This window comes from Microcebus murinus, chromosome 26, assembly GCF_040939455.1.
Source record: "Microcebus murinus isolate Inina chromosome 26, M.murinus_Inina_mat1.0, whole genome shotgun sequence".
NCBI lineage: Eukaryota > Metazoa > Chordata > Mammalia > Primates > Cheirogaleidae > Microcebus > Microcebus murinus.
Window position 1 is genome coordinate 5,961,581 of NC_134129.1, and position 16,961 is coordinate 5,978,541.

Sequence of the window (16,961 nt, forward strand, 5' to 3'; positions counted from 1 at the left end):
AGTCAACAGTGCATTTGGCTTTCAGATTTCATTCCCATGACTCAAATCCAGTGATCTCTCCTAAACAATCTTCAGGCTTTCCTAAACAACTCCTAATCCTAAGGATATTAGAAAGCTTGACCAGCCGGGCACAGTAGCTCACGCCTATAATCCTAGCACTCTGGGAGGCTGAGGTGGGCGGATTGCTTGAGGTCAGATGTTCGAAACCAGCCTGAGCAAGACCCCATCTCTACTAAAAATAGAAAGAAATTAATTGGCCAACTAAAAATATATATATACAAAAAATGAGCTGGGCATGGTGGCACATGCCTGTAGTCCCAGCTACTCAGGAGGCTGAGGCAGGAGGATTGCTTGAGCCCAGGAGTCTGAGGTTGCTGTGAACTAGGCTGACGCCACGGCACTCACTCTAGCCTGGGCAACAAAGTGAGACTCTGTCTCAAAAAAAAAAAAAAAAAAAAAAAATAGAAAGCTTGACCAAATTGTATTAACCTCATGTGACTGTATTTTTATGATAGAATATTAATTAGCCTTAAGGTTATTTTTATGAATTGCTACCTGGGAATCATTCTGCCAGCTATTTTACCCCCTCCTTCTCATAGGCAGTTCCCAAAAAATCTTACACTGCACCAACCCCTACTCTCATAAACTGTAATGGGGAATATAAATTAGTATACTATTTTTAGAAGGAAGTTTTATTTATCTATTATAAATTTGAATATCCATCCTCTCTACAGAGCATTTCTACTTCCAGAAATTAAATCTTCAAATGTACTCTCAAGTGTGCAAGGAGTATAAGCATGCTCATTATGACCTTGTGTTTATAATAGGAAAATAAATAACAACCTAAGTGTGCATTAATAGGGCAAATCAACAGTATCTAAATCAACACTGGCACATACTTGTAATGAAATACTATACAGCCAGCTAAAGAATGAAATAGATCTATGTGTAGTCATTGGAAAGATGTTCAAAATAAATTAAGAAGATGTGTTATTTGTGAGAGTGGAATTATTGGACAGGAGGCTTTCTCATTCTATTTGACATAATGTTGTGTTATTTGAATTTTGTATAATTTTGTATTGCTTTTTTAATCTGGAAAAAAATAGGGCTTTAAAGACATTATTATTATGTATCTTTTCAATAAATGTTTTCACTGCCTCAACAACCCAGTACCATCAGTTATTTATTACACTTTCTCTTAAACTAGTCCTACACTTGCTGGCTGATAAAAATAAAAGCAAATAAAACCCTCTCTCGACCTTGCTATTCTATTCATCTCTCACTTTCTTGTCACAGAAAACCTTCTCGAAATGATGAATTACTGTCTACCTCATACTGGCTTTCTTACAGTGTGCTTTTCTCTTTCATTTCCAGAGTTATGTCTCTGCTCAGATGCTAATGGTCTCCTAGTTGACAGGCCCAGTGGGTTCTTTTCAGTATTTACATTACTCAGTCAGGAGTACTGGTCAATGCTGGCCACTCCCTCCTAGAAAATTCTTGTCGTTAGCACAAGTGTTGCCTCACTCATGACTTTTCTTTTTTCCTGCTTCTTTCCTGTTTCTAAGGTCCCTGTTTTTCTTCCATCCCCTTAAATATTCTTGTTCTTCAAATTTTCTTTATCATTCTTTTTTTTCACCTTGCATTACCCTTTTCCTGAGAAATTCACACTCATGCTTTCCAAAATTTTGACTCAATGATGAGCAAACTTGTCTCTTGCACTCATTTCCCTTTCTCTCCACCAAGTCACATTCATTTTCTAGTCCCCCAGTATCTTAGCTCAACCTCTCTAAAACTGACTTCATCTTCCCAATATAAACTTGCTTTTCTTTTACAGCAACAGAACAAAGAATAATGAGTAGCAGTAGCAAGATCACTGGGATAAAAAGGCAAACAAATTACAAAGGGATTTGGAAAATAGAATTGGTAGAACTTAGTTATTCATAAAGTATGAGGGGCCCAGAGAAGGGAGGAGTATATGATGATTTCCAGGTTTCTCATTAATGTGACCAAACTCCCTTGAGTTAGGGAATTTTCCCTGGAACTTCCATGTGGACATGTGCATGGGCAAGCATATAATTAGGGAAACTTAGAAAATAATCCAGACTGGAGATAGAAACCAGGATTTTAATAGCACATGAAGCCACATGTGTGGATGAGGTCCCCTTGAGAGAGTGGAAATTTAAGGATCGAAGAAGTAGATGTAGATCCAAGAAAGGATACTATCTCAAACATCAGAGAATACAGAATTTTCAGGGGAAAGTGGTAAAAGTAATGCCTCAGATATCAGCTAAATAATAGACTGGGAAGTAACTTTCAGAGTTTTGTCTTTAGAATAATACTGGTAACAGTTCTTGTCTTTTAGAAAAACACAAATAATTTATATTAAGACAATATATTATATAGAATCCTTATATAGTATTTTCCTTAAAATGTTAAGTTCTCAACCTATTTATTAATGTCTGATTAACAGAGAAGATCTTCTTAGCTAAATATTTGAAGCATAAAGAGGTGGTATAGAAGAAAGTAAAGAAAATTGGTTGGGCACAGTGGCTCATGCTTGTAATCCTAGCATTCAGGGAGGCCGAGGCAGGAGGATCACTTGAGGTCAGGAGTTCGAGATCAGGCTGAGCAAGAGCCAGACTCTGTCTCTATTGAAAAATAGAAAAGTTAGCCAGGCATCATGGTGCACACCTGTAGTCCCAGCTACTCGGGAGGCTGAGGCAGAAGGATTGCTTAAACTCAGGAGTTTGAGGCTACAGTGAGCTATGATAACGCCACTGCACACTAGCCTGGGCAACAGAGCAAAACTGTGTCTCATAAAAAAAGAAGAAGAAAATAAAGAAAATTGATAAGGAGGAGAACCAAGGGCTGAAGACAAAACCCATCTACCACGTTATTTTACATAGGGAAATACTTACTATTAAACCCATGATGTATGTTAGTTAGTTCCTTCTTTGTACTAGAAAGAATTTCCCCAAAACAATTTTATAGCATAGGCACTAATTACACTTATGTCCCTAGCAGTCATCTTGCAAGTGCTTACTTTTGGATTTAAAGAATGAATAAGGGACTTTGTAACCTGTGACTTACACAGAACATGCGCCAAATAAGCGCCTATTGAACTGAATTACATCATGTCATTTAACACTTCAAAACATGCTTATTGCTGACCAGGCTAACAGCTTCACCTTTAAATTAGATTTAGAGGTCAGAATTCTGGATTTACATACCTGAACTTGATAACATGAGACTTGACAAATTCTTTCCTTAATGGAGACTTATAAAATGCATTTTTCACCTGTTTGAAAAATAATGCAAATATGTCAGCAAGAACAACTCTCTGAAATTCCTCAAGTTAATTCAAAGCTCTATGAAAAATTAGAAACAAAACAAAAAATATTGACCAACATTTCACAATGTGCTGAACTTGAGGAAGATTGAGGAATCGTTTTTGCTATTCTCAGGGATTTCAACTGAATTCTGCCTTGGGAATGATAAGAGCAGGGGAACCATAGTGGGACCAGAAGAAATATCCGCTGTTCCGCACTAAGAAAGAGACCAAAGGAAATGAACATGCTATGTCTTGAAAAGTAAGAGTGAGCACTTACACCCTGAGATAAGGACTTTTACTACATGCAGACAAAGGAAATAAAATAATTCTGCCAGGTGATAGTTGGATCAGAGAAAGGAGCTCAGGGCAGTATCACATGGTTCCCAAACCTAGTGAAAAAGTTGCCAAGTGTCCTGGCATAACATGCTCCCAGTTTAGCACTTAAAATGCTCTTAGCGCCATGTAAACTGGGATTCTTAGCCTTACACACCTATAAGTTTTACTTTGATAAAATGAAAGAAAGTATTTTGTAAAGCTATTTCTTACTATAATGATATAAGACCAGAGGTCCTCAAACTTTTTAAACAGGGGACCATGCTGTGATGATCACGTTTATAAAAAAAAAATAAAAAAAAAAAAAATAAACAGGGGACCAGTTCACTGTGCCTCAGACTGTTGGAGGGCCGTTGGAGAGTGAGGTGCACATTCCACACATGCACACTGTGGGAATGGGGCGAGTCGGCTGCTAAGCAGGACAGGCAGCGGCAGCAAAAACAACTGGCAGGCTGGAAAATGTCCTCGGCGGGCCACATGTGGCCCACGGGCCATAGTTTGAAGACGCCTGATATAAGAAGAAAAATTCTAGCCAACTTGATGTCTTAAATTAGCAATTTAAGTAAGGAGACACTTAAGGTGTTTCTTGCTTTCAGTATGTAGAAATCTACCAAACAGTTAACTACAAGCGGGTGACTGATTAACAGAAGCAATGAGCCTTTTTATTCTTTCTTATGCTTTATTGATTCTTGAGTTTTTGTATCCAAGCATGATGCCTACAGTTATGAGACAAATCAGCACAGTTCAAGTCAATCCTCTAAATAGGATGACAGTATTCACTGGGCAATTTTTATTTAAGGGTTTATTTTTATCAAGTAATCTAAAAACTGTTACTAATTATAAAGGTATTAAAGAATCTTATCTATATTCCTTTAGATTTAAACTCAAAGTTCACTTATTTAAATAAATAAAATTTATTTGGGTGAATGGAGCCATACACAATGGCTCATACCCATTATGCCAGCTACTCAAGAGGCTGAGGCAGGAGATCGTTTAAGGCCAGGAATTCAAGGCTGCCATGAGCTATGATCATGTCACTGCACTTTAGCCTAGGTGACAGAGTGAGATCCTGCTCAAAAAAAAAAAAAAAAAATATATATATATATATATATATATATATATATATATTCACCAAATAGATAGATAGATAGATAGCTGAATGGTACAAAGAACTAGGAAAATAATTGTATGTTTTCTTGACCTTTTTGGTTCCATTCCTTTATTTTGTGCATGCATCTATCCTTAGAGAAGGGCTTCTTCATATATTTCCCTGATTTGGTGTTTTCAAGGACAAATGTAACCAGGATTCGATCTCTGTCTGCCTCAGGTGGCCAAATCCTCAGGCTTCCAGTCTACTAGGCAATTTCTGGGAGCAGAGGGATGGGGAGGGGAGCACTTCCACTTTGTTATTATCCTGGATATTGGAACTGGAAGATGATTTGGAAATTATCTAATCTAATATTTTAATTTTCATATAAGGAAATTTGTCTAGAATGATAAAATGATGTGCCAAATGATACAGCCTTAGCTAGTAGATGGTACTAGAACTAGGTGTTCCTCCCAAATCTTAGCTCAGTGTTATTTACAGCATATTATACCACTAATTACCTTGCAAACTATCAGGAAAGTTAAATTATTCTTTAAGTGATCTGACAGTGATGACATATCATTATTCGGGCCCTTGCTCTTTTGGCGTATACTGCTAATGTTTCCAGTTTCTTAAACATTTGATCCACCCTTTAGGATGAACATTATGATGCTTTAAGGATGGAGATGAGTATCCATGATTTTCCTATAGACTTTTATACCAAAAACTGGTTGAGGGTCAGATAATATCTTTAAAAACTAAAATGCTATTTAGATATGTATGCATAGTTTCAATTATTGGCAATCTTTTGCTCAGGGTCTCTTGTTTAGGACATCTAAGGATACAATAACCACATTTTGGGTCACCTTCACAGTTCCAAACTTTCTGGGCTCTGCCGATCAAGAGTGCAGCGCTTGCTAAGTGTCAGTAGTAGGGATATAAATGAAAAGCTAAAAGTGCCTTCATTCAGCCTTACGAGGCATAGTCTGCTAAGCCATGTAATCGTCAGTTTTGTTTTACATCCCCTAGATAGGGCCTCTTCCCATTTTGCAAGAATACACAGGATAAGTTGAATGGATGTTTTAGATGCTAGGATACTCAAAAATATGGTAAAAAAATGACAGCAATGCCCTGAAAGTAGAGGGGGAAAAATGCTTACCATCGATTCAAGTCTGTGGCTCATTTCTGTAAAATTTTTGGAAGCCTCTCTTCCAAAGTCAGCATACAGTTTGTCACTTGTGAATGACAATGTGCTGTAGTAATTATAGGTCTTCCTTTGATCTATAAGGAAAGGGACAAAAATCTTATCATAATTTTTATCAGATATGTGTAAAGCATCAATATTTCTCTATTTGGTGGTTGCTAGAAATATTGAGACAAGAAGGAATACTCCCAGCCCAGATCATCATCATCCTCGTCATCCTGCCCCAGGCTTCATAGTTATCTCAAGATAAAGGACAACAACATTCATCATGTTATAATTTATGGTATAAAATCTATAAGAAATGCCTGGTGTTCCGGCAGCATTGTTCAAACACCGCAGTGGAGCTGTGGGCTGATTACTCATGTGTTATCCATTCGAGAAGGAGCCACAGGGATAGCAACTCACGCTATCCGAGCACACAAACAGGGACGGATTCAGAAGCTTCCCAAGGGTGACTGCATTTTTGTATTCCAAAAGTAGATTTCCCTCTTCAGTCACATCAATTCTGGCCACTAGGATTCTAGTATGAGAAAATTTATTTCAGCTAAAGAGGGAGATGAAGGTAGGAAGTAAAATGCTAGGGATTCGGTAAGTAGAAGTTTCAGGAGCTAGAGCTGCCACCTGGCATAATTCCAGGGACACTATGTCATTTCACCAGGCTTCTTGGTTACTATATTTATTTTTTTCCACCAACCACAGGGGTTGGGTGGGCTGTCCCTTAGCCACTGTGTCCACTCTCTGCATTCAGTTTAAGCAAGCCACACTTTTGGCCTGCTGAAGAGGTAATGCTATATACTACTATCCTCTACCCTCTTATTCCTGAAACAAGAGCAGAGCCATCAGAAGATTCATTTACTCATTCAATAGATGTTAATGGGCCAGCCGCAGTGGCTCACGCCTGTAATCCTAGCTCTCTGGGAGGCCAAGGCAGGCAGATCGCTCAAGGTCAGAAGTTCGAAACCAGCCTGAGCAAGAGCAAGACCCCATCTTTACTATAAATAGAAATAAATTAATTGGCCAACTAATATATATATAAAATATTAGCCGGGCATGGTGGCACATGCCTGTAGTCCCAGCTACTTGGGAGGCTGAGGCAGTAGAATTGCTTGAGCCCAGGAGTTGGAGGTTGCTGTGAGCTAGGCTGACGCCATGGCACTCACTCTAGCCTGGGCAACAAAGTGAGACTCTGTCTCAAAAAAAAAAAAAAAAAATAGATGTTAATGCTACTTTTCTGTGAGTGACACTGTGCCAGTCATTAGGAATACACAAGATTGAGACGGTTGTGTGTGGTTATTATAGGAAAATAGAGCGTGGCTCCTCCAATCTTAATCTCTCTCCCTTCTCGTTCTTTCCCGCTTCACCTAAACATCAGAGGAAAAGGAAACTACCACTGAGCACCAGCACCCCAGGTATATTCACATAACTCCTTTAAATCTCAATAGCCCCATGGGAGGGCAGTATTATCCACATTTAACAGACTACAACGTCAGAACTGGAAATAACTTGGCTAACCCCAACATGGCATAGCCTGGAAAAACAGAGTTGAGCTTCCAGCCAAGGCCTAACTTCCAAAGCACAGACTTCTTTTACAAATTGCTTCTTGGGATGGGTGGGGGGGGGAACAAAAACCAAAGCCACTAATTGAAGCTACCAGAGAAGTCTTTTGTTACATAAAAGTTATGCAAAAAAATGACTGGTACATTTCAAAAGAGCACCCTGGACATCCAAAAAGAGGCCAAAGGATTTGGTGGCAAAAGAAGAAAGTTGCTGTCAGACTCCAGCAAGGCCTAAGGAGGGGCTGCTGATGAATAAAAGAGATTGGTGGCAGCCTGGAGACACTAAAAGTTCAAGGGTATCCTGAGCATTAGGGACCTGGGTGAGGAACTAGGGAGGTTTTGCCTTTCTTCCATCTTTTCTCACCTCCCTTCCCCTGAATGGCCAGAGTGACATAAAATGCAGGCACATGCCTGAAAATATGCATCATTCCAAGTAAGGTTTTAAATTTATTGAAATATTGAAAAAGAACTCATAACCATCTTTGTGAATGACTGTTCCATTATATTTGCATTTTCTAACATCTATCTAATGGTTAACTACAACTTTCTATATGGTTGCAACCATTGTTATAGAATGCTGCTTCTCAAAATTTAATGTGCAAATTAGCCACCTGGGGAGCCTGTTAAAATGCAGATTCTGTTACATTATGGGTCTAAATGTGGACCCAAGATTTTGCATTGCCAACAAGTTCCCAGGTGATGCTGATGCTGCTGGTATCTAATCACATGGTGACTAGGAAAGTTCTAGAGAGGAGGACAATAGACACTTTAATACCCTTAGACCTGGTTTTTTAAATTATTATATCGGTTCATTTGAAATTGCCATCAGTATGGGTCAAAAATAGTCAACTATTAGCAATTCCATATACTTTCAACCAGATTTACAACTTATGATTTATATTCACTATTTTACTTTGCTCTATAGACTTAAACAGGCCACTAAGCATTATAACATACTCCCAGCTGCCAGAAATATATATCTATATATATATATAGTATGTATAGTTATTGAAAAATATCATTGAAGATATTAACAGAAAAGCAAAATAAATAACAATGAATGTGAGTTTATTGATAATTTTTCAGCAGGTTTGTGATTCTATAACCTGCAATGATATTGCTCATAACAGATTCGCCTTCTGACATCCAAATCACAGAGGGGCAGAAATGCAGCCCCACACCTAGACACAAACTACACACAGAATTCTGTGCTATCCCAGGCTTTATGAAATGAGAGTCAAAATGATGTTTTGGCCAAATCCAATTACCTTCATCCGTATCTATCTCTGTGACAGATTTGTTTGGTTATTTTGTCATGCTGGCTCCTAATTGCTCATGTGCTTCTTACCTCCCCAAAACAGAGGGCAGGTCACAAATATAAAACAGAAACACACATCACAGCAATCCTGTTTATTCAGGTGTACTGTGTAGGCAGTAGAAGTTCCATATTACTCAACTGATCATCACAACAGGATCTAAGAACAGGTTCCTGGAAAAATCCTACCAAGTTTTCACTGTACACATATGAGTAAGATGTATAAACCTTACAAAACTTAGCTTGGGAAGAGGCAAAGGAAAAATAGGAACATTTTCTTTCACTGAGATAATTGGGCCCCTAACAATATTAGGAATTCCTTGTGAAGTCAGACAAGACAAAGTATGCCCCAAGAATATATCGTAAGTATGACGCATTCATTTATATCATCCAGTATTCAATAAGCATTGATATAGAACCTAACAGGTGCCAGAATTCTGCTAAGTTCTGGAAACACAGAAGTGAGTAAAACATAGTCCTAGGCAGCCATAATGATCCTTAAAACATAATGGGACTCAATATACTCAACAACTGGTCCGGGCGAGGTGGCTCACGCCTATAATCCTAGCTCTCTGGGATGCCGAGCAGGGCGGATCATTTGAGTTCAGGAGTTCGAAACCAACCTGAGCAAGAGCGGAGACCCTGTCTCTACTATAAATATAAAGAAATTAATTGGCCAACTAATATATACAGAAAAAAATTAGCCGGGCATGGTGGCACATGCCTGTAGTCCCAGCTACTCGGGAGGCTGAGGCAGTAGGATTGCTTGAGCCCAGGAGTTTGAGGTTGCTGTGAGCTAGGCTGATGCCATGGCACTCACTCTAGCCTGGGCAACAAAGCGAGACTCTGTCTCAAAAAAAAAAAAAAATATATATATATATATATATATACTCAACAACTGTATAATTGTAAAGTTATTTCAGCAATTCTTTTTTATTAAAAGCATACTCAAGAAAAATCTGTTATCAAAATGCCACATATAAAGACCAGCATGTGAGCTAATTCTACCCCCCCAAAAAAATCTTTGCTTTAACTATTTTTTTAAAACTAACCAAGAATAATCCACCTTGCTTTGGAAATTGAGATTGAACTTTTAAGGATAGTGGAGGAAGATAATCAGTTTATGGATCACTCTTTCTCTTTACTGGAAAGCAACTTCAGCAAATTCCCACGTAAATTAGGATCAAGTGATTAGTTTCTATGGTTACGGGGCCTTGAACATCAAAATATAATCTAGTCACAGAGGGAGATGTTAAACTAACAGGTCATAGCCGAGTCAACTAATTAAAGCAAGAGGCAGAGCAGAAGGAAACTTCAGAAGCTTAGTTACACCCTAGAACAGTCCTGAAGGACCCTGGAGACCTTTCTAATAACATAGCAACTAGCAATTCATCTAGCAGTGAAGTATCTGATAACCTCAGAGTGAACTTAATTATAATTAACCTCCTCAGCATATCCTATCCTCTTTAATCACTGACAACATATCGCAAGAGGAGCTTTAAGTAACAGAAACAGGCACTTATTCAATAATATGTCGCTGTGAGCATTTTCCCAACTTACTAGTACAGAAGAGAGCCCAGTTCCCTGTGACCCTTGATTGTGTAATTGATTTATGGCACTGTCAGGATTCCAATGAGTTGGCATTATTTTGAATCAAGGTGATCGCCTTGTGACCTCAAACAACGCAAGACATTAGGTTCTAGCTATCCTATGGTTCTCTCCTATTTACGACTTGATTATTGATTATTAATAAATATGAAAACTAGCATGCTGTTATTCCCAGCAGAAAGCAATGCAACATCAAAGACAGAAGAAAGAATCCTTCTTGGCTTGTTAAGTAAGATTAAATAAGAGATTAAATAAGAGACAAAGCAGGCAAAGAGTTCTTTGTACAAGCTATGCAAATGAATCGTAGTGATGAATAAACAAGCTAGAAGCAAATCAAAACAGGTGCAGCAGGAAATGTATTTGCAGTAAATCACGGGGCACCAGAGCAGTTCATACTTACTGTATCTCACATAATGAACAATGAGTCCGATGCACACTGCCAGGACAATCAGGCATATAAAAGTGATGAGGCCAATAACCCAGGGCTCCAGACACACTCTCCTCCTAGCCCTCACCGCAGCTGACCTACGGAAGCAAGTAAATAGATGGATTATCAGAGCTCACACTATGTCCACTCCTTAGGCAAAACAAATATTTCTGGGGAGTAAACATTCAGTTAGATGGTAGTATACTGTCTTGATTTGCAACACACCGTGGCCCCAGGCTGCTGAAGCCAAACCTGGCTCTGGCTGTCTGACATTAGGCAAGAAACTTGACTTCCCCATGCCTCAGTTGCCTTCATTAATAAAAGGAAGATGATAATGATAGGATTATTGTGAGGTTTAAGTAAAGTTTTCTTTGTAAAGCACCTGTATGTAGAAAGTGCAATGTCAGTGTTAGTTATCACCTGCTGAGCTTGCTATGTACCTGGTATAGAGTTGGGCACTGTAGGAGCTACAAAAATGTTTGAAGGCTATTCTAACTAACATCCTGAAATCTTAAATGGCCTGTGAAATATGTTATAGCTCGAATCATGTCTGGTTCCAGGTAGAGTTCCTAATTCTATTCTTCTTCTTCTTTTTCTGATTAATTTCCAAACCAAACTTTGAGGGTATACATAAGAGATAACCAGAGGCCCCTTTCCAAAGCACCCGAGGTTTTGAGCTAATATTTACCTCTAAGCTTCAGGAAATCCTTCCTGCCTGAGATTCCCTTAACCCCTCCCATTTGTTCTGCCTCCAGAAAACACGTTACTGAAAAAAGTTGGTCAACCTGGTTTTTGTTTAATTGCTGGAGCTACTGTTCCCTTGGGTTATGACAGTTGGGAAGCAAACTCAAAAACAAGGGAAAATTAAATATTTAATAATAAGTCAGAGCTGGCTAAGGAGTGCAAACATGACACTGGTATTTAAATTTTTTTTTGAGGCATTTGCCATACTGGTAAGTGCTGTACTTTTTTCCAAAGTGCTACCTGTCTGGTCCATGAGGACTTGGGGAAAATGTGACGTTCTCTTGGAGGAGCACCAGGTGTTGAATCAGAATAAAGAGGATTCTAAGCCCAGTCCTTCCCTTACCAGCTCTGAGATTCAAACAAAGCATTTAAATTCTGAGTTCAGTTTCTCCATCTATCAATAAGGGGCAGGATACTCATTCTGTCTAAAGCACGGTGGGACCCAGAACGAGATCATGAATGCGTCAATTTCTTGCAAATTGCAAAACATTTCACAATAATTATTTTTTTGCTTACAAGAACCAAGGAGACTCTGTTTCCTGGTGATATAGCACCAGGGGCTGATGATATTATCATACTGGTCCCTGCCATGTCATCACTGCATCCTGGCCCTGCCTGGACCCAGAACAGGGAAATAGTCACAGAAGTTTATGGTGTTATAACTGCTACATGACTCTGCCCATGCTGAAGGCACTAGGATGTAGCAGAAGACTCCAGGGACTCTACTTGGTCTCCTCTCTTGTTTCTAGGCTTTCCCCCATGGGGCTGTAGCCAGGGAAACTTCATCTTCCTCTCCCCAACCTCCCCTATCTCCAGTTTTCCCTTGAGTGAGATTCCAAACACCTGTTCCTAGAATGGCAGTCACTGCAATATAAAAAGATTTATCCATGAGGAGGTTATTTCTTTATGTGCAATTGTACCTAAGAAGCTCCCCAAACTGACTCCTGTTCCTTCCTCCCTGAATGCTTGCTATTCATCTGTTGGAGAAGAAAGGAGATGTGTACAGCAGACGTAAGCAAAACTTTGGGGGGAACGGGAAGGGAAGGGTTTCGCAACTAATGTCAAAACATGTGAGATGAAGAATATGAATGTGTGCTTATAAAAATAGGATAATATTATGAAAAGTATATGATTGCTATGTAAAATTGTGAAATGCAAAACAAATTGTTTGTTCTATCATAACTTTTTTCCTAAAAAAATATCAACTGGAACTGATACAATAGCTTTTTATCAAGAGAGTAAACAACACAGTCATTAAACTGAGGAGGTAGGTAGGTCTCATGTATTAACATGGAAAAGGTCGATGATACATTTTAAGAAAATATTTTTTAGATAATATGCTTTCTATGTTCTAGTTTTTATAAATAATAAAACTATATATATGTGTGTGTGTGTGTACATTAAAAATATAGAGAGAGGGAGACATACCAAATTGTTAACAGTAAGAAGTGGAATAAGAAAAAAGAGAGAAACTTTCATTTTAATTTATGTATTTTTTTGGTTTCATGGTGGATTTTTTTGTTAACAATAAGCAGCAGAGCTTTTTAATTAGACGAGAGAGAGAGATTTTTAAAAGAAGAAAAAATAAATGAAGGCGATTATACATGTCTTTTCATGGAGTTCACGTGACTATTGTATTCAAGGTACCACTGTCCCCCCTTTCCTGATTACCACCTCCGACAATTATTTTAGTGACATTCTCCTCTTGGTGGCTTAGAAGGAGACAAGAGGGACAGCCTGGGATAAAGAGAAAAGAGAATACAGCCCAAAACACTTGGAACAAGCAATTAAAAGTTTGCATTTCTGAGCCCTGTAACCAATTTATTTATCAGATAGTCTTATACTGGCAGATTCAGCTCTCTCTCTTATTTTCTCCATATGAAAAATAGGAATAATAATTCCTGACCCCTCCCAACCTAATGAGCTATGTGGAGATAAAAAGGACAAGATGCTTTAGTACTTGGAGCTCCCAAGCAGAAAAATTGTTGTATAAATAATAAGGATGATTATTATAATCACTATTTTAATTATTAATAATAATAATAATGCTCACATTGCTAACATGGTTGTCATTTGAAACATTATCTTCTCCTTGCCCAGTCTGTATGGCATTGCTTTTCAAACTGATTCACTTTATTTTTTTCAGCTTTATTGAGGTATATTTGACGCTGCTTCTGACTTTTTTTTCCTTCGGCAAGTGATTCAATACTGAATAACTCCAAATTAGATGTGGTAGGGAGTGTGCTCAAAAAAAAAAATCAGTGAAGTGGAGGAATAAATTAATTCTATATATCAATAAATACTTGTGTAATTAACTTTCTCCTGAACGTAAACAATTGTCCAATCATTATTTCTACCTGTTATCTGAATCTCCTTATGTAAAATTACCTTCATATAGACTGGATGAATTTTAATAGCTTCAGGGATATTAAATTGCTTTCTATGATCTTTTTCTTCCAATTTTGGGATGTGTAATTAGTGACAAGCCAAGTGACTATACCAGTTAAAGTCTGTGTACATTTTTATTAGCCCTAAATTGTCAGAAGATGAGCAATATGTCCAGAGTTCATTGCTTTTATTATTTAAGGTGTCATTCTTTAGAATAGTACTAAAAAAGGAAAAGCAGCAACGAAAACAAGAAGGCAAGGGGAGAAAGGTGCTAATGCAAATAAACCTTATGGAGAGTACTGGAAGATGCTAAGTCAAGGTGCACGGTGCTTCAAGGAAAATTTACGAGAACAAGCCCCTACTCAACACCACCATGTCCTGACCAAACAGCAGGTCTTGAACTCTGCTCACTCTTCCCAATGATAAGCAGCACCGATATTCTCAGTTCTCATGTTTTACCAGTTCTCAGTCCAGCTGAGCTGTTTTGAATGAACATGTTCAGAATTTATACAAAATTGGTGGTTCCAAAGCATTATTATCAGCTACTTAGGGAATCAGCAGACTTTTCTGTAAAGGCTTCCCTTAGCCTGAGTCCCTTCTTCTTCAAGAGCTCTTTGCTTTTGCTCCTCCTGCCTCTTATGTGGAGTAACTTGGAGTCTATTCTTTGCTTGGATCATCAAGCCCTGTATGCATTTAAGAACCAGTTCAAAAATCCCCTCTATGGCTGGGCAGGGTGGCTCACACCTGTAATCCTAGCACTCTGGGAGGCCGAGGTGGGGGGATTGCTCAAGGTCAGAAGTTCGAAACCAGCCTGAGCAAGAGCAAGACCCCATTTCTACTAAAACTAGAAAGAAATTAATTGGCCAACTAAAAATATATAGAAAAATTAGCCAGGCAAAGTGGTGCATGCCTGTAGTCCCAGCTACTTGGGAGGCTGAGGCAGGAGGATTGCTTGAGCCCAGGAGTTTGAGATTGCTGTGAGCTAGGCTGATGCCACGGCACTCTAGCCTGGGCAACAGAGTGAGACTCTGTCTCAAAAAAAAAATCCCCTCTAGTCAGGTCTATTCATTCCTGCGCATCATGTTGACATGTACATTTTAAGCTCCTAGAGGATGGGGTCTGAGCCTTACTTTTCTCTATATTCTTTGACCACATACTCAAGAAATGTTCACAGAAGAAATTGAATTGAAGCTGACTAAACCAATTGAGCTGATCATTTGTCAGTGCCACAATATGTGTCAATCTCTCTTAGTGCACTTGGAGTCCACTCTAATCCTAGAAAAGAACTTTGACTAGTACCCACAAGGAAAGACAGATCAGGCATTAGGAAGAACAACTGATATTTAAGTAAAGCCTGATTCAATAAAATACTTCATGCAATGATCAATCTTTGTGGTTAATATTTCTATTTCACTGGTAATTAAATTATATAATTTCCCAAGGATGTGTTCTATCTATTGTAAAAATGTTAGCATAGCACAGAAAGTGCAAATGCAAATAAGGAGACATTAATTTCAGGTGACACATATTATACAGGGTCATTGAATGTATGAACAAAAGCACAAAGAAAGAAAATCACAATGAAGTAGCAGCATACTACTTTATGATATTGCAAATTTCCTAAGTCAGTGCTTAAGATTTAAAATGTCAATTAATAAATATATTCAGTATTTAGTATGCATTTGACACTAGCTTTGCTCATAGGATTATGCCTGCTTATGGTATCCACACAAATATTTTAAATGTTTTTTACTTTGTGGAAAGCTCATACCAGCAGACATTGATGAGATCTTCAATTTTTCTCATAGTTTCTCAAAAAAGACTATAAAAATACCTACAGTAGAAATAAAATATAATTTTATATATGTGTGCATGGACAATGTTTTCATTGCTGTTATTTTTTTAGAAAGAAGAAATACAAGCAAATGACTTCTTATAAAATTAGAGGCTAGGTATGGTGGCTCATGCCTGTAATCCCATTGCTTTGGGAAGTCAAGGTGAGAGGATTGCTTGAGGCCAGGAATTTGAGACCAGGCTGGACAACAGATTGAGACCTCCATCTCTACAAAAAATAGAAAAATTAGCTAGGCATGGTGGTGCACACCTGTAGTCTTAGCCACTTGGGAGGCTGTTAGGAGGATTGCTCGAGCCCATGAGCTTGAGATTACAATGAGCTATGATTGCACCTCTACAAGTACAAGACTCTGTCTCTACAAAAAGAAATTACAAATAGCATATTTCTTTCCTGTCCACTGATAGACAAAATACATTTATAAAGTATCTAATAGTATCTGCCAGGTTCTTGGACTGAATTATAATGTGCACATCCCCTAAAATAATAATTATGTGTAGTTCTCATATACAATTTACAATTATAGTGGCCGGGCATGGTGGCTCATGCCTGCAATCCTAGCACTTTGGGAGACCGATGCAGGAGGATCACTTGAACTCAGGAGTTCAAGGCCAGCCTAAGCAAGAGCCAAACCCCATTTCTATTAAAAATAGAAAAAAATAGCCGGGTGTGGTGGCACGTGCCTGTACTCCCAGCTACTCGGGAGGCTGAGGCAGGAGGATCATTTGAGCCCAGGAGTTGGAGGTTGCTGTGAGCTAGGCTGATGTAGCACCACTCTAGCCTGGGCAAGAGAGCAAGAATTTGTCTCAAAATAAATAAATAAATAAAAGTTACAATTATAACAAGATGGTACCAGACAATGATTTCCATGTTCTTTTTATAACACCAGACAAATGATCGGAAATTCATTATTTCTCTTATGAATGTTTTTATTTATATCCCACTTGTAACAGACTATTTAAGGTAGCTTATATAGACTATATATATATATATATATAAGCATATACACACACACACAAATATGGAGCATGTGTGTATGGTATTAAATTAAATTTAGAAATGTAAGATGAAAGCAAAACATAAGTGAAAACATAAAATGGGAATAGTGCTAAAACC

At 38.2% G+C, this 16,961-nt stretch overlaps 1 protein-coding gene across 1 annotated transcript in view; it reads right to left on the bottom strand.

The window, feature by feature from the left end:
• Positions 1-16,961, bottom strand: part of LOC105869277 (transmembrane protease serine 11E-like) — a 94,689-nt gene that overhangs the window by 13,639 nt on the left and 64,089 nt on the right. The window contains exons 3-5 of the mRNA XM_075997747.1: positions 10,835-10,959; positions 5,911-6,032; positions 3,231-3,298 (exon numbers count right to left, since the gene is read on the bottom strand). Of these exons, the coding sequence (XP_075853862.1) occupies positions 3,231-3,298; positions 5,911-6,032; positions 10,835-10,959 (315 nt within the window). The remainder of the gene's footprint in view (positions 1-3,230; positions 3,299-5,910; positions 6,033-10,834; positions 10,960-16,961) is intronic.